Source organism: Piliocolobus tephrosceles, chromosome 2 (genome assembly GCF_002776525.5).
Source record: "Piliocolobus tephrosceles isolate RC106 chromosome 2, ASM277652v3, whole genome shotgun sequence".
NCBI classification, from domain to species: Eukaryota; Metazoa; Chordata; class Mammalia; order Primates; family Cercopithecidae; genus Piliocolobus; species Piliocolobus tephrosceles.
In genome coordinates, this window is record NC_045435.1 from 107,152,715 (window position 1) to 107,179,418 (window position 26,704).

The 26,704-nt window shown below is 41.7% G+C and overlaps 1 protein-coding gene across 1 annotated transcript in view; it reads right to left on the minus strand.

Moving 5' to 3' along the window:
* The window catches only part of USP13 (ubiquitin specific peptidase 13), a 136,855-nt gene that overhangs the window by 9,852 nt on the left and 100,299 nt on the right, over nt 1-26,704 (minus strand). Inside the window, 7 exon segments of the mRNA XM_023184813.2 lie at nt 12,504-12,657; nt 14,504-14,670; nt 17,450-17,593; nt 21,238-21,264; nt 23,463-23,493; nt 23,495-23,586; nt 25,982-26,070. Coding sequence (XP_023040581.1) covers nt 12,504-12,657; nt 14,504-14,670; nt 17,450-17,593; nt 21,238-21,264; nt 23,463-23,493; nt 23,495-23,586; nt 25,982-26,070 — 704 coding nt within the window.

The following is a 26,704-nucleotide window of genomic DNA, read 5'->3' on the forward strand; positions in this document are numbered from 1 at the left end:
TCTTTCTTTCTTTCTTTCTTTCTTTCTTTCTTTCTTTCTTTCTTTCTCTCTCTCTCTCTCTCTCTTTCTTTCTTTCTTCCTTTCTTTTTTCTTTTTTTTTCAAACCCTTATGTCAAGGGCTGACTTTCAATAGATTGCAGAGAGGGAGCTGCTCTGCTACGTAGAAAACCCCAACCCAGAAGCAGGTCATCTACCAATGGTTTAGCACCAGGTTCCCCATGAACGTGCGAGGGGGCGGCTGCCTTTCTGGCTGCACTCTGTTGTTCTCTTTTTCTGTTTTTGTTGTTTGACATGGAGTCTCACTCTGTCACCCAGTCTGGAGTGCAGTGGCGCGATCTCGGCTCACTGCGACCTCTGCCTCCTGGCTTCAAGCGATTCTCCTACCTCAGCCTCCCAAGTGGGATTACAGGCATGTGCCACCATGTCCGGCTAATTTTTTTGTATTTTCAGTAGAAACAGGGTTTCACCATGTTAGCCAGGATGGTCTCGGTCTCCCGACCTCATGATCTGCCCATCTTGGCCTCCCAGAGTGCTGGAATTGCAGGCATGAGCCACCACGCCAGGCCCATTAGTCTTTTTTTTTTTTAATGGAAGTCAAATTGTGGTCATTACTCTGCCCCCAACACCCTCCAGTGGTTCCCTGTATCTCTGAGTAAAATCTCACTCTTGCAGAGGCCTATGAAATCCCCTTACCTCCTCCCCTCATCCCCCTTATTCTGCTCCAACTACCTTGGCCTCCTGGCTGCTCCTCAAACATGCTTGGCAAGACCTGTCCTTCAAGCTTTAAACCTTCAAACCTTTATGCCTACTGTTCTTTCTTTCTGAAACTCTCTTTTTTCAGATGTCATGTGACTCACTCGTCACTTCATTGAGATCTCAGGTCCAAATGTCACCTCATCAGAGAGGCCTTCCTGAACCTTCCTTATAAATAGTAACCCTCCTTCCACCCCCGCCCTCACTCCTGTTGCTCCTGTTTCCCTTATCCTGCTTTCCTGTCCATAACTGCAGAAAGTAACACCTACCATGTTGCATTCTTTTTTTTTTTTTTTTTTTTTGAGACGGAGTTTTGCCCTTGTTACCCAGGCTGGAATGCAATGGCGTGATCTTGGCTCACTGCAATCTCTGCCTCCCGGAATCAAGCGATTCTCCTGCCCTAACCTCCCAAGTAGCTGGGACTACAGGCATGTACCACTATGCCCGGCTAATTTTTTTGTATTTTTAGTAGAGATGGGGTTTTGTCACATTGGCCAGGCTGGTCTCAAATGCCTGACCTCAGGTAATCCACCCACTTTGGCCTCCCAAAATGCTGGGATTACAGGTGTGTGCCACCATGCCCAGCTGCTATGTCACATTCTTACTTGTGCATATATTTATTGTCTATCACCTTTTACCCCAGGCTAGAATAGGCTCCATAAGGACAGGGAGTTTGTTCTGTTTACTGAAATATTCCAGGCACAGAGAACAGTGCTTTGCACACTGTAGGTACTCAATAAGTATCTGTTAAATGTATAAATAAATGAGTGAATGAAGGAATGACTCCTTTCACTTCATTTCCTCACTTGTTTTTATATCTTCTTATAGAGTATATATTTTTGTAAACCTCTTACCAAAGCATAAATTGGGGTATAAACTGGTGAAATAATTATTTAATCAGAAATGAATCAGAGAAGATTGCCTTTCCCATAATTAACTGAATTTCTGTTGCTAGCTATCACATCAACTGGAAAAAAAAAGAAAAGAAAAGAATCCCAGGTCTGAAATCAGAAACCAGGCAAAAACAGTTGAAAATGATAATCATTTTGCCTGGTATTTATTTTTTGAAACAGTGATCCAGGCACCTTACCCTTGTCTGCCCTCCAGTTCTGTCTCCCACACTAAGAACCCACCTTTACCTCCCTGTGTAAGCAAGAAAGGGAGTGAACTGAGATCCTTGTGTTTCTTAGCCCCTGTTGGCTTTTTAAGCCCTTTTGGAATAATTCTATATCATATTCCTAATCTTCAATTTAAGAGATAGAGTGTTGCTCTCCCAAAAATGTGGCTGCTCTCTAAGAATTTTCATGAAATGAAGAGAGGATACAGGCCAGGCATGGTGGCAAACACCTGTAATCTCAGCACTTTGGGAGGCCAAGATGGGTGGATTGCTTGTGCTCAGGAGTTTGAGACCAGCCTGGGGAACAGGGCAAAACCCCGTCTCTACAAATACAAAAAAAATTAGCCAGGCATGGTGGTGTGCACCCGTAGTCGCAGCTACTCTGGAGACAGACGTGGGAGAATTGCTTGAGCCCAGGGAGTCGAGGCTGCAGTGAGCCCAGATCGCACCACTGTACTCCAGCCTGGGCGATAGAGTGAGACCCTGTCTCAAAAAAAAAAAAGAGAGAGAGGATACAATACCCCAATCAAGGCTTTTCCCCACAAGGATGTCCTGCAAAACGATGGCTTCAGCAATTCAACAGAGTGTTTACTGAGCACTTCCCACCATAAGACAGGGTCACATCAATGAAACACAGCACAGATACCAACACAGCCAATGGGTTGACCAAACAGACACAGAGAAAGGACAAATCCATACACCCCAATATATCCAAACATGTCACTAAGCCCCCCCAAAAGCATTTTCCTCTCTTTGTTTAAAAACAACTCATGTACATACTCAGAACCACAAAAATAAAATTTAAAAGGTTAGCATAAATCTTAGTCCTATTATTTAAATTAATCACGTTTATCAATATAAGCAATTGCTCCATGCATTATTCATGACCTCCCGCTAGAAACGACAACAAAAGAGAATCTCTCTCAACACATTTGCAAAAACTAAACAGGTAATAAATCTCAATTTATATTTGTCTCCAAAGAGAAAATCCAGGTGAATTCACCAGAGAGAGAAACTACTGTTGATTCTTCTCTAAGTTCCCAGAGATGTCCTCCCCAAAAAAACAAAAAACCAGCACTCTAAAACACACTCCAAAAAACACACACTAAGAAATATTTAAGTTTTTCTGTTCAAAGTCAAAATTTTGAAATGCTTATCTCATCTCAAGCTGCCTTTTCTATTTACTTAAAAAGGAATTTCTAACATTTCAAAAATGTTGACTTTCAACAGAAAAACCTTCAAAGTACCTGGAAGAATTAGACAAAATTGACAAAACCACTATGTCTCACATCTAGTGGACAGTGTCCCTCCAAATGGGCAGAATTAAACTGTGCCTGAAACTAACATTCCTCCTCCCCACAAAACTTGTCCTTTTTGAACTCCAGGAAAATCTCCCCAACCTTGCTAATAAGAAGATTTTTAAATATCAAATGTTGCCACTAACATTCCTACCCAACCTAACAGCAATTGTACTCTTTGATTTTGTTGAGAAAGGACTGTTTTAAAAAAGTTTATGAAACTTGGAAGGTAAAAGAGGTAGGCAGCATACCCTTTCAATGTCATATAGAGGAAAGGCCACCCAAAGATTATCTAGGGGAGGGATTGGCAAGTGACCCATTAGCCAAATCTGGCCCACATCCTGCTTTTGTACTGCCAAGGAGAAGAATGGGGAGAAGAATATGAGACAGACATGTATATGGCCCACAAAACCTGAAACATTTATTATCTGGTTCATCAGAGAAAAATGTTGCTGGTCCCTGATCTAGGGGGATGAACTTAGTTCATCTCACTATTTACTACTTGATATAGTTTGGATGTTTGTCCCCTCCACATCTCATGTTGAAATACTACCCCCAATGTTGGAGGTGGGACCTGGTAGGAGGTATTTGGGTCATGGGGGTAGATCCCTCATGAATATCTTGGTGCCCTCCCGTGGTAATGAGTGAGTTCTCAGTCTATTAGTTCATGGGAGAGGAGGTTGTTTAAAAAAACAGCATGACACCCCTTCTTTCTCGCTTGTTCTCTCTCTCACCATGTGACACGCCTGCTCCTCCTTTGCCTTCTGCTGACTGAAAGCTTCCTAAGGCCTCTTCAGAAGCAGATCCAGCACTGTGCTTCTTGTATACTCTGAAGAGCTGTGAGCCAAATAAACCTCTTTGTTTTTTATATAAATTACCCAGTCTCAGGTATTCTCTTACAGCAAAGACTATAAAACTACTAATGCACTACTGATTAAAGATCTCATACTTAGTGGTGTTACTTGCTAACTTGCAGATTTTTATCTAGTGAAGACACAAAAAAATTCTGTCCAGTAGAACACATATCCTCAAGGATGTATAGATTTATAAATTGGGGTATAAATTGGTAAAATAATTATTTCAAGGATTTATGGTCCTGAAAGACACTGACTAATTTTAAATCTAACCTGGCAATCTCATCCTAACATTTCTTTTTTAAATTGTCTTTAAATATCCCAGCTTCACAAATGTTTTTAAACCAGTAATAACATCTGACTGATTCTCTCATTAATTAATGAGTTTTTTTTAAAATCTGTGATATGTATTCATTTTACACTTACCTGAAAGTCATGATCTTGCCTTTCGGAAAGTTATGCTTTAAGAAGTGTAATGACCAAAAGCAACTCTGGATTCAGAAGTGTCTTTAAATGAATTTATTTTTATAAGCCATTATTTACAAAGCAGCAGTATCTCATCAGGGCATGATGCATTATTTAGTCTACAGAGAGTGCTCAGAACGCAGAGACACCAAAAGACTCCCTAAAACAACTATCAAGACCCCAGAGGCACTGCAGTCTTCTGGTGAGATAAACTGGGTTCTCATCCAATGCTCTTTACTTGATTAATTTGTGTCACTGCGTGTCTCTAACTCCCTCTGTACAGAGCAGGGGAAATAAAATTGCCAACTTACTAACATTTGCCTCATACACCCCCAATATCTGGGTATTTATCTGGGATATGCTTTTTCCCACAAGGTATTCATGAAGCAACCACTCCCATGACCCAAATACCTCCCACCAGGTCCCACCTCCAACACTGGGGTTTGCATATCAACATGAGATTTGGAGGGGACAAACATCCAAACTACATCAAGCGTAATATACAAGTTCAATCTTCAACAGCTTGATTTCCCTTTTCCTCTTGCCCGCTCTGAGAAAACAACAATGTGGAAGGGAGGAATATTTGGAACTTTCAGAAACTTCTAAATTCTCGAAAAGAGAAGACAAACCTAGGTAAATCAGTAATATTGGAAGGCAGCTGATAGCAACAAAATTGTAAAGGGTCTACAAATTGCTTCCCCCAACCCTAGCCAGCTCAAAATTACCAATCTCTCTGTTACAATGCCGAATGCTCCAAAAGGCAAACACTTCCTCCCAAGTCTAATAGTTCTCAATCATTTATACTTCACTGTAAATTAGTTTACTCAAGAGTGGCTGCCTCTTAACTTTCAATAGCACCGCGGAAAAAATTAGGAACTGCAACAAGCGCTAAGTGGCAGGAGAATTAGCACCAGTGGCATGAAGTAAGTCTAGGTGACTTTCAAGCAGACCACTGGCGCTTAGCTTCCCAGGGAGCTGTACCTTTTGCCCTCCAGATCCTCTTCTGGGTGGTGTTCCTCAGGCAGCTCAGCACCTTAGGAACCCCAGCGTTATGTAAATGAATGTCTCTCTGCTCCCCGGCTGGAAAATCTCAGCAGCATCAGAGACATCTAAACCATTACAGCAAAGTGGCTGAAGGAGGCGGAGCAGGTTCTGAGTAATCACAGCCTAATCACATGTTAATTACGTTGGCAATCAGTGAGTTCTTAAGAAAAATTAAACGCTCATTAAGTGAAACATGAAAACAGAAATGATTTTGCACATAGTAGAAGCCCAGATAGGTCAGAGTGACGGCCTGATTTCCAGCTTTGAAGTCTTAAAAAACTCAACAGAAAGTTAGGTGCTAACCCTAAAATGTGTAGAACATGGTAGAAAATAGACTCTCGCCTCCATTCCAATACAAAATGTGAAATAAGATGACTCAATCGGGGATAAAGGAAAAACTGCACAGCCTTCAAAATCAGACAGGCCTGAATTCTAACCTGGTTCAACCTCTAGCAAACCACTTAGCTTGTCACCATTTCCTCATCAGAATACCTCCCTACAAGCAGTGAAGGAAAAGTGGTCAAGGAAGTGCCTGGCACAGAGGAGGCATTCAGTAAATGACAGCCACTATTTCATCAAGTGTTAATAGCACTAACCCTTTTAAACAAATTAGATAATATTTAAATAATCATTTCATGCAATAGCATTATTTCCTCATTCAGAAAAATGGAAACAGTGATTTTTAATTAACATATTCCCAAAAGGAAAAATCTGATACAAGTGCTTCTTTAATCCCTATCTTTGTAATAATCACTTTTTTCCACTTCGTAACACCTACCTTATTATTTCAGTGTTAACCTGGTGTGATGGTGTCCCAGTAGCCACGCCCCTCCTTCTTAAAGCAATAGTAACCTAACACTGCTTTTAAGGTGGTAATTCTCAAGTTTCAGCTGCATCAGAATCACCTGGATGTCCTGTTAAAACACAGATTACTGGGCCTCGCCCAGAGCTCCTAACTCAGCTCAGCTGAAGTTGGGCCCTATAATTCCTAAGAAGTTCTCAGGTGAAGCTGATTCTACCGCTCGGAACCACACTTGAACCAGTGCTTGAAGGAGATCAACCCGTCCCTTCTCAGCTCAGATGAGAGGATGGAAGATGCCTCCCCGCTCGGGTTCTAGGAGTGAGGCCCATAACGCAGGCCTGAGTCAACCTGCCTCAGTGACTTGGGTAGGACAGGGCACATGACGGAGTCTCATAGTCTCAGGCTCTCAGGACCTTTGCTGAGAACTCTGGGACAAGATTCAGCTAGATTTTAACCTGGAAAGATATAGTTGTGGGAGGTGCTGCAGCCATCTTGTGCCATTAGGGAGAGCCTGTGTGGGACTGGAACCAACGTAGAGGAAGCAGAGCCAAGGGGCCCATCCAGCTAAAAGAGTTTGAGTCCTGAATCACGGCAGGCCTACAGCCCAGTGCCCCCAGGACTTGCTAGCCTTCATGAGAAAATATTTCCCTTTTTGCTTAGACAGATTTGTCTTGGACTTTCTGCCACTTAAAACCCTGAAAACAGGTTGTTTTTACATTGTTTGTTTTGGTTCCTCAAACACCAATTACCCCTACCCTTTAATTGTATTCAATATTCTCGGCCGGACACGGTGGCTCATGCCTGTAATCCCAGCACTTTGGGAGGCCGAGGCGGGCAGATCACAAGGTCAGAAAATCGAGACCATCCTGGCCAATATGGTGAAAGCCTGTCTCTACTAAAAAAAAGTACAAAAATTAGCTGAGCATGGTGGCGCGTGCCATAATCCTAGCTACTCAGGAGGCTGCGGCAGGAGAATCACTTGAACCAGGGAGTACAAAGCTGCAGTGAGCTGAGATGGCGCCACTGCACTCCAGCCTGGCGACAGAGCGAGACTCCATCTCAAAAAACAAAAAAAAAATTATCAAGTCAAATATCTCAGTCAATCCACCAACCAGAAAAAGTAAAAAGAAATGACTTGGGAATTTAAACAACCTAGCTAAACAGAACACACATCTTCCCAGGTTAACCTATAAATTTAATGTAATGCCAGTCAAACCCCTAGAGAACAGCCAATTACAAAATCGGTAGCTTTATATAATTTAGCAGCAGTAATGTTTAATATACTATAGGGAAAATTTTTATTCATAAGTAACACTGAAAATATAATTTTGAGACACAACTAAACTAGAAATGCCCAGCATATTTATGAGGAAAACCATATAGCTTTGCAAGAGTTAGAGAAGGGGTGAATAAATCAAAGGAGAAGCATATGTTTCTAGCTAGAAAAACTCAATATTGTAAAGTGATTAGGTATTCCCAAACTAATCTACAGTACATGAAACTCATAAAAATCAATAAAAGAAAGCTGACAACCTCAATAAAAGTGGGAAACTGGCCAAAGGAAATAAAGAAGCTGTTAACACAAGAAGAAAAATACCTAGGCAATAAAGATACAAATATAAAAAGCGCTCAACCCAACAGCACTGCTAGGGAAGGCTGGGCAAACAGAAGAGTCACCAGTGTGACCAGGATGTGGCCCCCCCTGTTGTGTTTGTGGAGGGTCATGTGATGGTAATCTGCATTAAAACCTTAAAAATACGTATTTTTCACTCACAAAATTCCCTTCCAGAAACTTACCCTAACGAAATAATGAAATGAAGGCCCAAGGCTGTTTATCACAATATTATTTTTAGTAGAAGAAGGAAAGAAGGAAGGGATGGAAAGAAGAAAATGCTGAACAAGCTTTTATTCCCTGGATAGGGATTACATTAGGCATGTGCGGTACTTCTGTGAGTTGAATTAATCCTTTAAGAAACTCATTATTTGGCTGGGCACAGTGGCTCACACCTGTAATCCTAACACTTCAGGAGCCAGAGGCGGGCAGACTGCCTGAGCTCAGGAGTTCGAGACCTGCCTGGGCAACATGGCAAAATTCCATCTCTACTACAAATACAAAAAATTAGCCAGGTATGGTGGTACACACCTGTAATCCCAGTTACAGGCTAAGGCATGAGAATCACTTGAACCCAGGAGGCGGAGGATGCAGTGAGCTGAGATCCCGCCACTGCACTCCAGCCTGGGAAACAGAGCGAGACTCTGTCTCAAAAAAAGAAGAAACTCTTTATTTAAAAATCATAGTGGTCATCCTCTGAATGTGGAAATATCTTCATTATTTGAAACTCTTTCTGTAATAATGTGGTCTTTGTTTTGTTTTGTTTTTTTGTTTTTTTGTTTTTTTTTTTTTTTTTGAGACGGAGTCTTGCTCTGTCGCCCGTGCTGGAGTGCAGTGGCCTGATCTCAGCTCACTGCAAGCTCCGCCTCCCGGGTTTACGCCATTCTCCTGCCTCAGCCTCCGGAGTAGCTGGGACCACAGGCGCCCGCCACCACGCCCGGCTAGTTTTTTGTATTTTTAGTAGAGACGGGGTTTCAGCGTGTTAGCCAGGATGGTCTCGATCTCCTGACCTCGTGATCCGCCCATCTCGGCCTCCCAAAGTGCTGGGATTACAGGCTTGAGCCACCGCGCCCGGCCAATAATGTGGTCTTTTATTTAAATGATAATTAACCTAGAATTAGGTATATAAATTATGGTACATGTTTATAATAGAATATTGTTAATATATGTTCAACAATATAGATTTCTATACATGTACAACTACATAACTCACAGCCTAATCACAGCCTAATCACGTTAATTACATTAAAGTAAAAACAAGTCACAAAATAGCGATGTATAGAATAGAATGTCATATTTATACTTCTATGGATTTATATTCATTTTTATACATTTGTCTAAAAAGATCTAGAGAATATAAACAAAACATTATTTTGTGGTTATTGCTGGGGAGTAGGATTGTAATTTTTAATTTTGTCTTTTATCTATGTAGATATATATCTATATTTTCTCAAGTTGCTAAAATTAATATATATCCTTCAATATAAATTGTTAATTTTTTTACAAAGGAAAAAGAAAGCAACAACTCACAATATGAGTTTGGGTGCTAATATAGTAAAGTACAGGAAGTCATGTTTTTCCCTCCCTTTGATTCATGCAATGTAACACAGTGGTACACAGCCAATCCCTCTATATGGCACTTTGTGGAAGCAGCAAAAATAGTGCCAAAGTATGTTACCTCCTGGCATTCATTTAATTCTTCATTCAATCAGTTATTTCCTGATCACTCACCATGGGCCAGGCACAGTGCTGGGGAAGCTACTTTGAAAACATTTGTCGTTTTGTAAAATCAAACTCAAAATGCATTTGGCAAATTAGGTTTCTGCTTTTCTGTCTTCATAATTAAATGTTTCATCTACTACTGCCTTTCTATCCTGCATATCTTGCATGCGATTTCTACGTGCATCTCATAGTGCTCCTTTGCTACCCTCACCCACAATCCTTGGGGTTTGACCCATAGTGCCTTAAAGGATGCACCTCAAAATCCAGCTGTGGCAGGAATATCTACAGATCACTCTGAGGTAGAGGAAGCCCTGAGGAGATGATGTGGCTGTTCTTTATCATTCCTGACCATCTGTGAGAGAGTGGCTGCTGCCTCCAAGCTCCATCAGAGGAAAGGAAACCCTAAAGATCAGACCTGCCTTCCCTCTACAGCCAAACCTTGGCAGCTTTACAACAGCCCCACCTTGCGGTTAATTCCTTCTGCAAGGACTCATCCTCTCCAAGGAAAAGTCCATTATGGAAAATCAATGAAGCAGTGAACTGATGGACGTGTAAGACGTGATAAATCCTGCTCATGCATTATTGAGTAACCTGTCTGTTATAGCTTTAAATATTTTAGGTAAGCTAGTAATTTTTGCAAAGTAATACTAGATACTTTAAATGAATACGGAAATTGAAATTGGGAGAACTACATCTCATCCTTTTCTTATACAGTTGGCATTGAAACAGTTTCAGTGATGAAATTCCTATTTTATATTTAAAAAAAAAGAAGGAAGTTCCCTCCTACCATCTCTCTCTAGCTCTATATCAATACGTACATATTAGGTCTAGAAAGAAGATTAATGAGTAGATCTGCCACTACTATATGATTATAGGAACAAATGCTGCTGGTGTAGATTTAGTTAAATACAATTATTATTTACTCAGTACTTTCTATGTGTCTAGCACCATGCTAGACACCATGAGTTTTATAAAAGCCAAATGGCCTCTGCCCTGGGCAAGCTCCCAGTCAAATGGGAGACACAAATACCTACAGAAGTAATTTTACTGCAAGATCAATTTGATACCTCTAATAACAGAAGAACTAACAATGAAGCATGGTGGCCCGAGCCTGTAATTCTAGCTACTCAGGAGGCTGAGGCAGGAGAATCACTTGAACCCAGGAGGTGGAGGTCGCAGTGAGCCAAGATCACGCCACTGCACTCCAGCCTGGGTGATGGAGTGAGACTCTGTCTCAAAACAAACAAACAAACTAACTAACTAACAACACATTTCAGTGGCTACAGGCACAGGCTCTGAAGGCAGACTGCCCGCACAGGAATTGTGGTTCTACCCATCCCTAGCTATGAGACCTTGACAAGCTACTACTTAACCTTCCATATCTCAGGTTCTTCACCTGTAAAATGGGGGTAATAATGGTATGTAACTCATAAGGTTACTGTGAGGATTAAAGATGGCACAAATGGGAGTATTTTTCATACTGGTATAATTATTACTAGCATATGAGGTAAACATGAGCTGATTATGACAAGGATCTAGGAAGGCAGTCCAGAGAAATGGAATCTGTGGTCAAGTTCCAAATAGTGATGAGAATTTTAGTGTGCAGTGACAGGAGAGAAGGTTCATTTCAAAAATAGGGGTTAACCTGAGCAAACATCTGCAGGTTGTTTGAAGAGAGCTGTTGACAGCTGAGTAGGTTAAGAGTGGCTACAGTCCCAGGCATCCCAGCTGCAGGTATAGAGAGTATAGAAGTGACACTGGGATACCAGGTGGCCTGGGATCTGACTAGAGGAGGTGCTGAATGCCAAGCTAAAGAGCCTGAACATTATTCTACAGGCAATGACAGCCCAAGAAGCAGGATATCACAACGGTTAACAACAAGGATTTTGCATTTGAATCTTGGTTCCATCTCTTAAGAGCCATGTGGCCTTTGGCAAGGTACCCAACCTCTCTGTGCTTCTATTTTTCTCACCTGTAAAATCAGTTGTAGTGAGGATTACATGAGTGTTGATATGCAAAGTACTTAGAACACTGCATGGCACACAGTGATATACATAAGTGTTTACTATTAAAAGGCAGAACAGCAGCCTATGGCACCTCTTCCTATCATCCTGAGGCAACCCTTCAGGATATTATCAGTAGTTGGTATGGGTTAAGGATATGATCAAGGATGAGACCACTTTGCTACTACTCAAAAAACACTACCATGAAAACAAATGTTCTCTTTTTGACAAAAGCTCCCATAGTCCATGAAGAAATTTTACCTCAAAGGAACAGACAAAATCAGAGTTGGCCCTAAACTTAGGGACACACACATGACCAAGCAACATGATTCTGACATGACTTTATCAGATCACCGGGGCCTATGCAAAGTGGCAAACTGCACCATTTCTAGGAAGATGGGATCTGGTCAGGCACGGTGGCTCATGCCTGTAATCCCAGCACTTTGGGAGGCTGAGGCAGGCATATCACAATGTCAGGAGATCAAGACCAGCCTAGCCAACATGGTGAAACCCTGTCTCTACTAAAAATACAAAAATTAGCTGGGTGTGGTGGCGCATTCCTGTAATCCTAGCTACTCGGGAGGCTGAGGCAGGAGAATAGCTTGGACCCGGGAGGCGGAGGTTGCAGTGAGCCGAGATTGTGCCACAGCACTCCCGTCTGGCAACAGTGTGAGACTCTGTCTCAAAAAGAAAAAAAAAAAAAACGAAGAAGATGGGATCTGTGCTAACTTCCGAATGATGGCAAAGGCTTGAATACGTCGTGGTGGGAGGGAAGAGCATGAGCTGAATGTATAGTCCTGACTGTTCAGACAGCCTCTAAGGCAAGAACTTACTTCCAGATCCATCCTTGACTCTAGGTCCTTCAGGCTTGGCCTCAGAAATAATGTTTGCATTGGCGTTATTCTCCATTTCAATCACAAAATCACTGTCTTCTTCAAACTCAGGGTGGCTAAAGATCCAATCCAGTGCTCTTTCCAGGTTATTATTCTAACAACAAAAAAGAAACACACATTTTTACAATGCATGCGGCCTCAGACCTCACTATGTCCTGACCATTTCAACTAGATGTCAAGCAGATAGGGAAGGAGGCCTGAATTCATTAGTCCTAAGTGCCACTGAGTAAGAAGCTCTGACTCCGCATGACAGGCACGTTCAGTTGGCATGGCATTCTGCAAGTCTCCCAGCTGACATCTGTAATTGGATTTACTGGAAAACAGTTCTAAGCAGCAGATCAGCATTCCAAAGCTTATCTCAATGTTAGCTCAGCCTTTCTGCAGGAAGATGCTGATAATAATAGGTGTGGAATAACCAAGGTTATGGCATTTAAGTGCAGCTCTTTCTAAAGCCACTTTAATTGCACACACTACCTTCTCTACCAACTGTATTTTCTGCAGATAACTTTGAACAATAGAGGGATGCCAGTGTGGTACTATGTTAGAGCCTTCTCTCCTGGAATGTTGGTAAAATGTTTGAATTCCAGTAAAGACAAGATTAGTATCTTGATTAATGACAACGGCACTGATTAGGTAAGCATACTTGTTTAAATTGAACTCCATATACTTCAAACTAATTGACCATAAAAATATTTCCATCTTTCTCAGCTTATGACATCACTGGCAAGTTAAAGAATTTGTATAGATGTAGAACCTCTAATGAAACAGTCAGGCAAATAAAATGAGTGGAGCACAAGAAAGTACCCCAAGTAAAACAAACTCTGGTTGAGATATTTTAATCATCTTAAAGGGAGACAGATTGTTCTAGTCACATCCTCATGAAACAGTCAAGAGCCACTGTGACCTCAACAATGGATCCTAGCAGGTACCCCATCAGGATAGGCAAGAAGTAATCGAGAGCAGATATCTACTCAAAAGTGGATTACGGTGTGACCAGGAAGGATGGGTTTTGTTTTGTATGTTAAGTACTTTCCCTCGATATTAAACAGATATCAGCACTGCAGAAGGGAATCGTGTACCCTGTAGTTTCAGGGTCCCTTGTTTTTTGTTTTTTGTTTTTTTTTTTTGAGACGGAGTCTCGCTCTGTCACCCAGGCTGGAGTGCAGTGGCGCGATCTCGGCTCACTGCAAGCTCCGCTTCCCACCATTCTCCTGCCTCAGCCTCCGGAGTAGCTGGGACTATGGGCACCCACTACCACGCCCGGTTAATTTTTTGTAGTTTTAGTAGAGACGGGGTTTCATCGTGTTAGCCAGGATGGTCTTGATCTCCTGACCTCGTGATCTGCCCGCCTCGGCCTCCCAAAGTGCTGGGATTACAGGCGTGAGCCACTGCGCCTGGCCCTTGTTTCTTTATATCAAGAAGTTCATGGCTACCAGAAGAACCTTCTCTTTCTGCAGAGAGAAACAGCAGCAGAGAATTCCAAGGAGCCATTCAGTTTTTTATGAGGACTTTTAAGAGACATTTACCCAAGGTCTTGGTATCAGAAAAGCATTCTATCTCCTAAAGAACTTCTTACTGAACATGGAATTTCATTCGTCCCTCTTTCCTCCAGGGCCACACACAGGCTCCAAGTCAAATTTGTGACCCGTTAACAAATATTCAAGATGATATCAAGTTTCTTTCAGTTTGCTCATATTACCCCAGATTTGTTATCTCCTTATTCTTAAATTCTCTGTGTGAAAATCAGTTATTTTAGCTTTATATTTACAATAAGCAAATAAATCTTTATGGGCCATGGTGAGATTCATATTCAGATGAATCAAACGTGAATCAAAATGATCAAAGTACATTGGAAAGTCTTAACTCTTACAGAAATAAATTCACACACACACACACACACACACACACACACACACACACACACAGTCTCTCATGCTCACCGTTGCTCGTAGTGCCTGAATAGCCTGATTTCTCTGAAATCCCATGGAGGTGATGATAGCAACGATTTCCTCTGAAGGTTGGTTATCCAATCCAGTAGCACCAAAAACAGAGGCTCCAGCAGAAGCTGCCCCTCCATAACCAGGCATGGTCAGTGGCTCAGCAAAATCTGAGAAAAATAACCACACCCAAGTCTTTTCCTTTTTCTTTCTTTCTGTGTGTGTGTGTGTGTGTGTGTGTGTGTGTGTGTGTGTCCTGAAACAACACTAACAAGGAAAAACATGATTCTACAAAGTTATAATAATCAAGACAGTCTGGGCCAGGCCCGGTGGCTCACGTCTGTAATCCCAACACTTTGGGAGGCCAAGGTGGGTGGATCGCCTGAGGTCAGGAGTTCGTGGCCAGCCTGGCCAACATGGCAAAATCTTGTTTCTACTAAAAATACAAAAATTAGCAGGGCATAGTGGTGCATGTCTGTAATCCAGCTACTTGGGAGGCTGAGGCACAAGAATTGCTTGAACCCGGGAGGCAGAGGTTGCAGTGAGCTGAGATTGCACCACTGCACTCCAGCCTGGGCAACAGAGCAAGGCTCCATCTCAAAAAAAAAAAAAAGGACAGTCTGGTACTGGTATAAAGACAGACATACAGATCAATTAAATAGAATTGAGATTCCAGAAATGAAACCATATACCTGTGGTTAATTGATTTTCAACAAGACCAATCAGTGGGGAAAGGACAATATTTTCAACAAATGATGCTGGGACAACTGGATATCCACATACAAAAGAATAAAGTCAGACCCTCACCTCATATCATACACAAAATTAACTCAAAATGGATCATTGACCTAAATGTAGGAGCTAAAACTATAATAATCTTAGAAGAAAATATAACAGTAAGTCTTTTTGCCATTGGATTAGGCAATGGTTTTTTATTCACAACACAAAAAGCACAAGTGATAAAAGAAAAAAAAAGATAAATTGGACTTCATCAAAATTAAACATTTTTGTGCTTCAAAGGATACCATCAAGAAAGTGAAAAAACACCAGAATGGGGGGAAAATTACAAATCATATATCTCATATATCTTGTATCTGGAATTTGAAAAGAACTCTTAGAACTCAATAATAAAAGGATAACTTCATTAGACATGGGCGAAGAATTTGAATAGACATATCTCCAAATAAGATACACAAACAGTCAATAAACATATGAAAAGATGCTCAACATGATTAGTCATTAGGAAAATGCAAACCAAAACCACAAGATACCACTTCATACCCACTGGGATGGGTGTGATAAAAAAGATAAAAATAAGGGTTAGTGACGATATGGAGAAACTGGAACTCACATTCACTACTGGTGGAAATGTAAAATGGTTCAACTACTGTGTAAAACAGTTTGGTAGTTCCTCAAAAAGTTAAATATGGAGTTACCATATGACACAGCAATTCCACTCAAGAGAAGTAAAAATAAATGTCCATCCACACAAAAACTTGCACAAAAATGTTTATAGAAGCATTGTTCATAAAAGCCAAAAAATGTAAATAACCCAAATATCCATGAATTGATAAAGATTAATAAAATGTAGTATATCCATAATATAGACTATTATTATTGTTATTATCATTATTATTATTATTTTAGACAGAGTCTCACTCTGTTGCCCAGGCTGGAGGGCAGTGGCACAATCTTGGCTCACTGCAACCTCCGTCTCCTGGGCTCAAGCAATTCTCCTGCCTCAGCCTCCCAAGCAGCTGAGACTCCAGGTGCCCGCCACCATGCCCAGACAATAGAGATGGGGTTTCACCATGTTGGCCAGGCTGGTCTCGAACTCTTGACCTCAAGTGATCCTCCTGCCTCAGCCTCCCAAAGTGCTGGGATTACAGGCATGAGCCACTGTACCTGACCCAGTAGACGATTATTTTACCATAAAAAGGAATGAAGTACTGACACATACTACAACATAGATGAATCTTGAAAGCATTATGCTAAGTGATTGAAAGCATTATGCTAAGTGATAGAAATCAAACACAAACGACCTCATCGGATATGACTCAATTTATATGAAATTTCCAAAACAGGCAAATCCAGAAAACAGATTCGTGGTTGCCAGGGGCTAGGGTGAGTGGGAAAACGGGAAGTCACTGCTAATATATACGAGATTTCTTTTGGAGGGTACAAAATGTTCTAAAATTTGATAGTGGTAATGGTTGCACAACTCTGAATTTATGGAAAACTATTGAAATGTACACTTTAAATAGATGAATATATGCATTATAGCTTAATAAAGTAGATAAAAGAAAAAGCTAACTAAACAACTTCCATTTCTTCACGGCCATGTTTTCATTTCAAGTTTTCATCATTGCTTAGTTGGAAGTATATCCCATATCTCTCTATTGGTCTTTTTGCCACTGACTTATAAACTTTAAAGGGGTGAATTATATCTTAATAAAGCTGCTTGCTTTTTTTTTTTCTTTTTTTTGAGACAGAATCTCGCTCCGTCACTCAGGCTGGAGTGCAGTGGTGCGATCTTGGCTCACTGCAGCCTCCGCCTCCTGCGTTCAAGCGATTCTCCTGCCTCCGCCTCCTGAGTAGCTAGGACTACAGGTACGCACCAACATGCCCAGCTAATGTTTGTATTTTTAGTAGAGATGGGGTGTCACCATGTTGGCCAGGATGGTCTCCATCTCTTGACCTTGTGATCTGCCCACCTCAGTCTCCCAAAGTGCTGGAATTACAGGCGTGAGCCACTGTGCCTGGCCTAAAACTGTTGTTTTTAAAAACAAGAAGAAAGACAAAGACTGGCTTTCTCCTCCACTGCAGCAGATTAGGAACTGTAAAGTCATTTTCTAGGGATACAACCACAGGGGCCTTAGAAGGACCAGGACTCAGCATCACTGAGGGTCACATCAGACTCCAAAGCCATTCCATTTTCTTGTCACCTACCTGGCTCTTCCATGTGAACAATGATCCAGTTGAAGGCCACCTCGGCACCCATATTTCCAGTGAAGTACACAGCCTTGCGACATGCTTCCAGCGGGAAACCCATCTCGGCCAGCTGCATCACTGATGACTCATCGATGTCTGATGCTACAGAGCACAACAGGATATTCTAGTGTGAAAGAGGAAACTCTATCGCTTCCTGTCTTAGCTGCTCTTCACTCTCTTATCCACATGCTACCCAAAGAAAGTGCTATTTTGTTGGGTGTAGATAATGGTTTTACTTTGTTTCATTTTGTTTTAAGCCATCCAAATATTAAAGCTCTTTGGGCTAAGTTTATATCTATGACCCAAATAGGAACCAAGTTAATCACCAGGACAATCCAAGCAATGAAAAACATTTCTCTAGTTTCATATGGGGAGATTTAGTGTATTCCCAGAATGATTTCAGAGCATTCTCAAGACCTCTACAGCAGCCTCTCCTATGACTGAAACTTGAAGAGAAAGCACTATCTATAGCCCTAAAAGCCTGTTCCTTAAACCTCACAGAAAGTTAATGCAGGTCTTTAGATACATCTGGCAATCATAGGAAGCAATCAGCTCTGGGAAATGGAGAGTGCAAATGTTAAGTATAGAAGTAAAAATTTCCTTTTTTAATATACAAGTTTAAAATATTAAGAGACAGCTTTACAAAGTAACTTGGGCTTAGATACGGTGGGTTTTGTTTTCTTTTGTTAATAACATATAGATATTGACAGAGATGTGTGTGTAAACCTGTGTGTATGTAAGGATACATACACATACACACTGTTCTCATATTATACCAAAAGAGGAGAAAAAACTGGAATATAAAATATATCCCTTGGGTTTTCCATGTCCTGAGGACTCTACCAAAACTTCTGTCAATTTTCTGGCAATCAGTAGAAGAACTGAGAAGAGAGATAGCTGTTCTACAAAAAACTTTGTATTGAAATGCATTTACCAGGCGGGTGCGGTGGCTCACGCCTGTAATCCCAACACTTTGGGAGGTCAAGGCGAGTGGATCACGAGGTCAAGAGATGGAGACTATCCTGGCCAACACGGTGAAACCCCGACTCTACTAAAAATACAAAAATTAGCTGGGCGTGGTGGTGTGCACCTGTAGTCCCAGCTACCTGGGAGGCTGAGGCAGGAAAATCGCTTGAACCCGGGAGGCAGAGGTTGCAGTGGGCTGAGATCACGCCACTGCACTCCAGCCTGGCGACAGAGTGAGACTGTCTCAAAAAAACAAAATGCATTTACCAAAGTGCTCTCTTACAAGGAAGATACATAGAACATCCTATCAAGGTCAAATGTTCAGAAAACAATTATGTTGGACAACAGTGATTCCCAAATGGTGTTCTGCAGGATCGTAGTGTTCTAAGGGATGTAACCGTTGAATTAAAAATCGGGTTTCTGTGGTCAAATAAGTTTTTAAACCTACATAGTCTATCTTCTCCTTAGAAATTCATGATGTGCATTAGTACAGTGAAGACTCAAAAGTTCTGTAATAAAGAATCCTACAGTAAAGAAACTAAGAAACTCTGCAGAACACCTTTCAATAGCAGTTGAGATATAATCTCAAACATACATGTTTATAATATTAGACTAGAAATATATAATTTCGGCCAGGCGTGGTGGCTCACACCTGTAATCCCAGCACTTTGGGAGGCCAAGGCAGGCAGATGATGAGGTCAGGAGTTTGAGAACAGCTTAGCCAACATGGTGAAACCCCATCTCTACTACAAATACAAAAAATTAGCCGGGCGTGGTGGCATACACCTGTAATCCCAGCTACTCAGGACACTGAGGCAGAAGAATCGCTTGAACCCAGGAGGCAGAGGTTACAGTGAGCCAAGATTGTGCCACTGTACTCCAGCCTGGGTGACAGAGTGAGACTCTGTCTCAAAAAAAAAAAAAAAAAGAAAAGAAATACATAATTTCATTTTTGTGAAAAATAAAGTGAGCCAGGCACAATAAAGAATAGAAGGATATACCCCAAATGTCAACAGTGGTTACAGACAGGTGATGGAACCATGGAAGATTCTTCTGACTACTCTATAGTCTCTAAATGACTTTTTACTTTTGTAATGAGAAAATAAAGTTATTCTTTTTAAAAATTTAAGGGCCGGGCACAGTGGCTCATGCCTGTAATCCCAGCACTTTGGGAGGCTGAGGCGGGTGGATCACGAGGTCAGGAGATCAAGACCATCCTGGCTAACACGGTGAAACGCTGTTTCTACTAAAAATACAAAAATTAGCGGGGCGTAGTGGCAGGCACCTGTAGTCCCAGCTACTCGGGAGGCTGAGGCAAGACTCCATCTCAAAAATAAAAAATAAAAAAACATTTAAGAAAGGTAGGATGCAAATGTCAGTTCATGACAGGTAGTTTTATTTTCTCCTGATTGTTGGTAAGACAGCATGCTTAGATCCAGGAGTAAACAAATGGCCAAACAAGCAATACTAAAAAATGGCTGCATGCTCTCACAGTCAGAGGCAGGCTCCTCTGGCGCAGTGAGTTCCAAATGCCCATCATTTCCCATGGAGTAAGATCCCGCAGGCCAGCTCTCCACAGCATTAGGCGCAACCAGCAAACCTCTCACGTGCCAAGATAGTCTAATGGTCTGAGAAGCATGGTAATTCCTAGCCCTAGTTCTGGTCCCAGGTCTTGGGTCTCCAAAACTTCCTAGATCTAGGAAGTTTGGTCCTCTACAAAATGTCACCTGCCTTGCCCTTCCTACCAATTTTTATAAAAAGTAGAGTTGTAGACCTGTCCCAGTGAGATCTGGGACCTTGTTTTATAAAAACTAGAGTTGTAGACTGTTGAAAAAATTTATGGAACAATAAATGCAAAATGATCCATGGTAAGCATTCAAAAACTTTAGCAGCAGCTATTACAATTAGATTATTCGCAGTGGGAATAGTATGTCCCAGGCTACCCACAGTCCTACCAGGTCGCATGTGAAGATCATGGCAGGCTGACTCTTGCTGACTCTAATCACTGCTCTAACAATCAGCAAAACATAATTGTCTCAAGAAAGGAAACATGGAGGTCTAAGCCACATGATCAATCATTTGCAATGTGTAAGATTCAAACTCCTAAATTAATATTAGTTACTGTCTTGAAAGACTTTACAGACCAAAAGATTTAGAGTATCTAGTGTTAAATGCTTTCTCTTTCTCCTAGTTAATATCTAAATACTGTCTATCGTTTATTTTTTATGTTCTTTCTAGAAAACCAAGAGTATCAACTCCCACAGGATTAGGAACTAAAAGGCTACAAAATTAACAAACAATCCAGTCAAACTAATATCCTTGAGAGCATTAATTAACACTATCATGTCCTGTCAGCTGTGTGTCTTCATTATGTGTTTTACAGCAGGAGAGGAAAAAGTGACTGACCACGTGCCACCATTGCACAAAGAGGCCTACTCAGTGGCCAGAGAGGGAAGAACGGGCATGTCTAGCCCCATTCACACAGGAGGAAACTGGGGCAAAGAGAAGGTAAGTAAATTACTTCAGGTCACACAGTCATAAATGGCGGGCCAAGATTGTGACCCAGGGCTGGTTAGCCTCATGCTAATGGTCACTCTCCTGAGCCCCACGGGCCACCTGATCAGCGTGTCACTGACTAGCAGACACAGAGTTGTTCCCACCTGGGAAAAGCTGCACACGCACACTTACAGAACAATGCCTCTTTACTGAACTCTCACAGACAAATTCATCAGATTAGTAACAATAGTAGGACATTGGGAAATATTTTTAAAGATACATACGGTCTATCAGTTGGTTCATCAGACGATCTGGAAATTAAGGGAGAGGACAGAAAATGAGACCAAACCATGTTGAAGAGTTTTAGAAAAAGAAAACCCATTGATCCAGAGCATTCCCAATTGCCCTCCCCACCCCTGGGGACCACATATTGTTGTCAATCCCTCAACCGCACACAGACCACCCCAGCCTCAGTAATGAGAGAAAGTAATAGCTTTCAGGCATTTAGGTTAGTTAAAACATGATGCTTTGATTATTATCCTAACAAACTACTATTTCCCTATTATCTCTCTGTTATTTCTTCTTTAAAAAAAATTTTTTTTTGGAGACAGGGTCTCACTCTGTCACCCAGGCCAGAGGGTGGTGCAGCAGTCATGGCTCACTGCAGCTTCAACCTCCTGGGCTCAGGTGATCCTCCTGGCTCAGCCTCCTGACTAGCTGGAACTACAGGCACACATCACCAGTCACCACGCCTGGCTAACTTTTAAATATTTTATTTTTTGTAGAGACAGTGTCTCACTATGCTGACCGGGTTGGTTTCAAACTCCTGGGCTCAAGTGATCCTCCCACCTCAGCCTCCCAAAGTGCTGGGATTATAGGGATGCATCACTGTGCCCGGCCTCTCTCTGTATTTTTCTTTTTTTTTTTTTTTTTTGAGACAGGATCTTGCTCTGCCACCAGGTGAGTGCAGAGGCACAATCTCGGCTCACTGTAACCACCAACTCCCTAGTTCAAGCGATTCTCCTGCCTCAGCCTCCTGAGTAGCTGGGATTACAGGCACACGTGGCCACTCCCAGTTAATTTTTGTATTTTTAGAAGAGTCGGGGTTTCACCATGTCGGCCAGGATGGTTTCAATCTCCTGACCTCATGATCTGCCCACCTTGGCCTCCAAAAGTGCTGGGATTACAGTCGTGAGCCACCACGCCTAGCCCTCTCTCTGTATTTCTAAGAGCATATAACTACAAACCAAAGATTCTATTGTGAACATCAGAGAGAGCCAGAGCAGTACTAATAAACCTTCTTGTATTTATCTGATGCCCATGCTAATCCTTCTTTAACCCTTTAATGAACCAACTGTACTACATGACCTAGAATGTCCCTTCTCTACTCTTTCTCTATAATTTAGCATCTGACCCAGCATTAGAGAACAATAAAATACAGATGCTATCTGAATCCTATCTTGCTCCTTCTAGACTCATCTTCCTTTATACCTGAGCATGGTCAGCTTCACTGTTTAACTGATGGAAAATCTTTAGTAGACGGTCCCAGAGAGTGCTCTGTCATTATGAGTTAATTTACCTGATTAACTCATTAGGAAGATGAACAGTAAACAGGTGAGCAAACAAAGCCAGAATGAAACTGATTTCATCGGGATAACTGAGCTAATAATTAAACCAAGATTTTTCTGACACTGTTTTTGAACCCACAAAGGTGAGACAACTATTTTTGGCATGTCCTTTTCCACTAAAAAGTTATGAGGCCAGGCACGGTGGCTCACGCCTGTAATCCCAACACTTTGGGAGGCTGAGGTGGGCAGATCACGAGGTCAGGAGATCGAGACCATCCTCGCTCACAAGGTGAAACCCCGTCTCTACTAATAATACAAAAAAAAAAAAATAATAAGGCAGGCATGGTGGTGTGCGCCTGTAGTCCCAGCTACTCGGGAGGCTGCGGCAGGAGAATTGCTTGAACCCAGGAGACGGAGGTTGCAGTGAGCTGAGATCGTGCCACTGCACTCTAGCCTGGGCAACAGAGCAAGGCTCCGCCTCAAAAAAAAAAAAAGTTATGTATTCTGAACAATGACCAGTGACAGGGTCACAGAGTCAAAGAGAAACTCAAACCTCTTCCTTTCTATGAAGCAGTAACAAAGCTGGGGAGGTAAGATGCCATCATAGTTTTTAAAACCAACTCACGCCATTCAATTTCCCCTTTAGGTTGTCCAAAGGTACTCCCAAGAATGACAGCTTCCCTAGACTAAGAGCCTACAGAAAAAAAAACTGTCCATTTCGACCACACATGATGGGTCTGTGCCTCTTACTATGTCTATTTTATGTTTACCATTGCAGCTATGCCCCCTTTCTGTGTGTCGGTGGTGGGTTACATCACAGCAAGGCAGCTAGACCCCCAGTGGGTGGTGGTGGTAGCAGCAACACAGTGGTGGAAGAAAGAGACTGTTCCTATAGAACAGGGTGGGAAGGTAGAGCATATTCTCCTGGCAGGAGATGGTACCTTTTGAGTCATCAGGAATGACTATGGGGGGGGCTGATGTCTGGAAGTTCCTCCTCTCCTGGCTGTAACCCCCTGGCTCGGAGATGGTTGATATCAAGTAGGTCTGGCATATCAATAGAAACATCTGCAAAATGAGAGAGATTATATCCACTGGGCTCTCCATAATCACCTTATTATAATACCAGCACTATAACTCTACATGCATGTGTCTAGACAGAGCTAAGGGATGTTTTTCAATTCCCTAGAATATGTCGCTCGACCAGCAGGTTCATCAAGACTAATCAGATATTAGTGGAGAACCCAGGGAAAATACAGTGGGTGGCAGGATTTCACACCAAACAAGAGCAAATCATTTAAGCCTGAGGTCACAAACTGGCAGCCCATGGACCATGTGTGGCCCAGACACAATCTGCTTGATATTTTAGAAGTGTGAACAACAAATTCCAATTTTTAAATCAGAAGATGTAAGGTAAAATCCAGATTTCCAGCTTATTTTGAAAAGCATAAAGCTGTAGCATATTCTCATATGGTAACAACCATCTGGAGCCGATCTTCAGTTTCTACCCCAGACAATGGTGCAATGCAAGTCTGACACAGACCCCACTGCTCCTTATAGCTCCCTGAGCATCATGTTTGTGCTAGTCTGATTCTTATGGTAGCTTTTCTAGTTCATCTTTTTATTCAACCTGGGAACACCCAAGCAAGGCCAAGCTAGCTAGCTACAAGCTTCCTATACTCAGCCCAGTTCCTTCATTTAGATTATTACCCTGTCCTTATTGGGCATTTGAGTTTGCAACCCCATTTGACGATGCAACCCATTCTCGGATCATGATGGGTACTATGGATATTCTAAATACGGTTTTGAATAAATAATGAAGTTTTAAAGAAATTAATTGAATCTCTAGTGTATTATCTTTACAGTACTTTTCTTAACTTCTTGACTCCGTTATTGTGTTGACTTATTCAAATACAAAATTTGTCAGACTGATACCCTGTCAAGATTTAGTATCGCACATATTCAGATGACAATAATGGAAAATGGGTTCAAATGTTGGTACAGGATACATCTTTTGGGCTAGCAAACAACCTGAAAGTACTGCCCCCAGAATCAGTGATGACACCAGGTACATAAATCCTATTTTAAAACAACAACCCAAAGAACAGAGCTTAGTTTACAAAAGCAAATTTAAATTTCAGGAGGCAGCAAAACCAAACATAAAAACTGACCAACAAAATCAATAGAACTGCTCCTTAAGAGAAAAATTCAGGTTCATTAAAGAAAATTTTGAGGTTCCTTAAAATTCAGCAAGTCAATGAAATGGGATTCAAATGTTGTATTCCTTTACAGAAATTCCAAGGACAAAGAAAATAAGCAAACTATCTCCAAGGCAATTCAAAGCCTTCAGAACAAGGAAGTTTTTTCTCTCAGTTACTTTTCAGGTCCATGGAAGAAAAGCTGAGTGGTCAGCATCCTGCCCTCTTGTCTTCCCCTGCTCACAAAACTATTCCGCCAAGAAAAGAGGATCTCCTGCAGGATCAGTAACAGCCCAGCACAATTGCCCATGACAAACAAGTGCTGTGTAACTGTTAGTGCTGGAGGTCTCTAGGAAATCACTCCAGCCGATTCTACATCCATTTTACCTATCCCCTTCGGACAAGTGCTTAGTTAACCAGCATAAGATTTAGTTGGTTTTTTTTCCTTAAGTACTTAAAAACATAAAAACTTTAAAAGTCTGGCAAATAGTCCAAGGTACTTGCTTGAGAAACTGTACAGTCTTCCACACCACTGAGGACAACCTAGTAACACCCTTGGCATCAGATCATAATGCTGGAGAAAGGCTTTTATGCATTGTCTGAAAAATTAACCTGTAACAATGGTCAGGAACTTTTAAAATTAGCATGAAGAAAACCTCATGAAGCCAAAATCACATCCTTTTGTTTTACTGTCTAATGCAACTGGCTTTTTCTACTTTATTGTTAATAATACATGTATGATTTAAGTGAATGTCATTAGCCACACCTGCCTGCTCAGAGGCAGAGGAGAGATGCTAAGAGGAGACTGCATCTTCAACCACTGGCTGCTCAAAGTGTGGTCTGTGGACCAGCAGCACCAACAGCATCAGCGGCAGCAGCAGCATCACGTGCGAGCCTGTTAGAAACACAGAATCACAGGCCCACTCCAGACCTGCCTAATCTGCATCTGCATTTTAACCAAGATCCCAGGTAATTCATATGCACGTTCAAGTTTGGAAAGCACTGTTTATTTGACAATGTGAGGATTCTGTTTACACTCTTAGAATTCGGTCATTCCAGAAACCATAACTGGAGGGGTGGGTAAGCAGGTGGAATTTGTATTGTCAGTTCTTATCATATACTCTGATTCAAAACAGAAAGGTGAGAATGATGGAAGAATGAAATGGAACTGTTTGTGGCAGCCAACTACATGGGCTCTTTCACATGCCATGTTGTTTAAATGGCTCATTTGATGTTTTAAGCAAAAGCATGCAAAAGATACCTACCAAATTTTTTGGGAACCCAGTCAAGACCAAAAGTGAACTTCTTTATCTGCACTACCAAGTATTCAGGGAATGAAGCAAAGCGAGATGTTCTGGGAAACACAAGGGGATATATCAATGAAACAAGGCAATTAAGAATTGTGAATACAGTTCAAAAAGCATACCAACTTTGTCTGAGGCACACCTGGCCATTCCAATGGCTGAACTGAAGAGGAGGAACACACAAACACAGACATGTAAGAGGACACACATTCGCTCTCCCCTGCTCATTTGTCCTGTCCTCTTCACAAGAAGAAAATGTTTAACGTAGGATGTTATCCTTTAACAATACTTTTGGCCAGGCGCGGTGGCTCACACCTGTAATCCCAGCACTCTGGGAGACCGAGGTGGGCGGATCACCTGAGGTCAGGAGTTCAAGACCAGCCTGGTCAACATGATGAAACCCTGTCTCTACTAAAAATACAAAAATTAGCCAGGCATGGTAGGGCCACGCCTGTAATCCCCACTCGGGAGGCTGAGGCAGAAGAATCACTTGAACCCCAGAGGCGAAGGTTGCAGTGAGCCAAGATCGTGCCACTGGACTCCAGCCTGGGCAACACAGCGAGACTCCATCTCAAAAAAAAAAAAAAAAGAATGCTTTTGGACCTGTTTCAAAATTGTTACTTTTACTTTGCTGTGGTGTTTTATATTTCTGAAAAGTGCTTTTCAACCATTTATTTTTTCTGA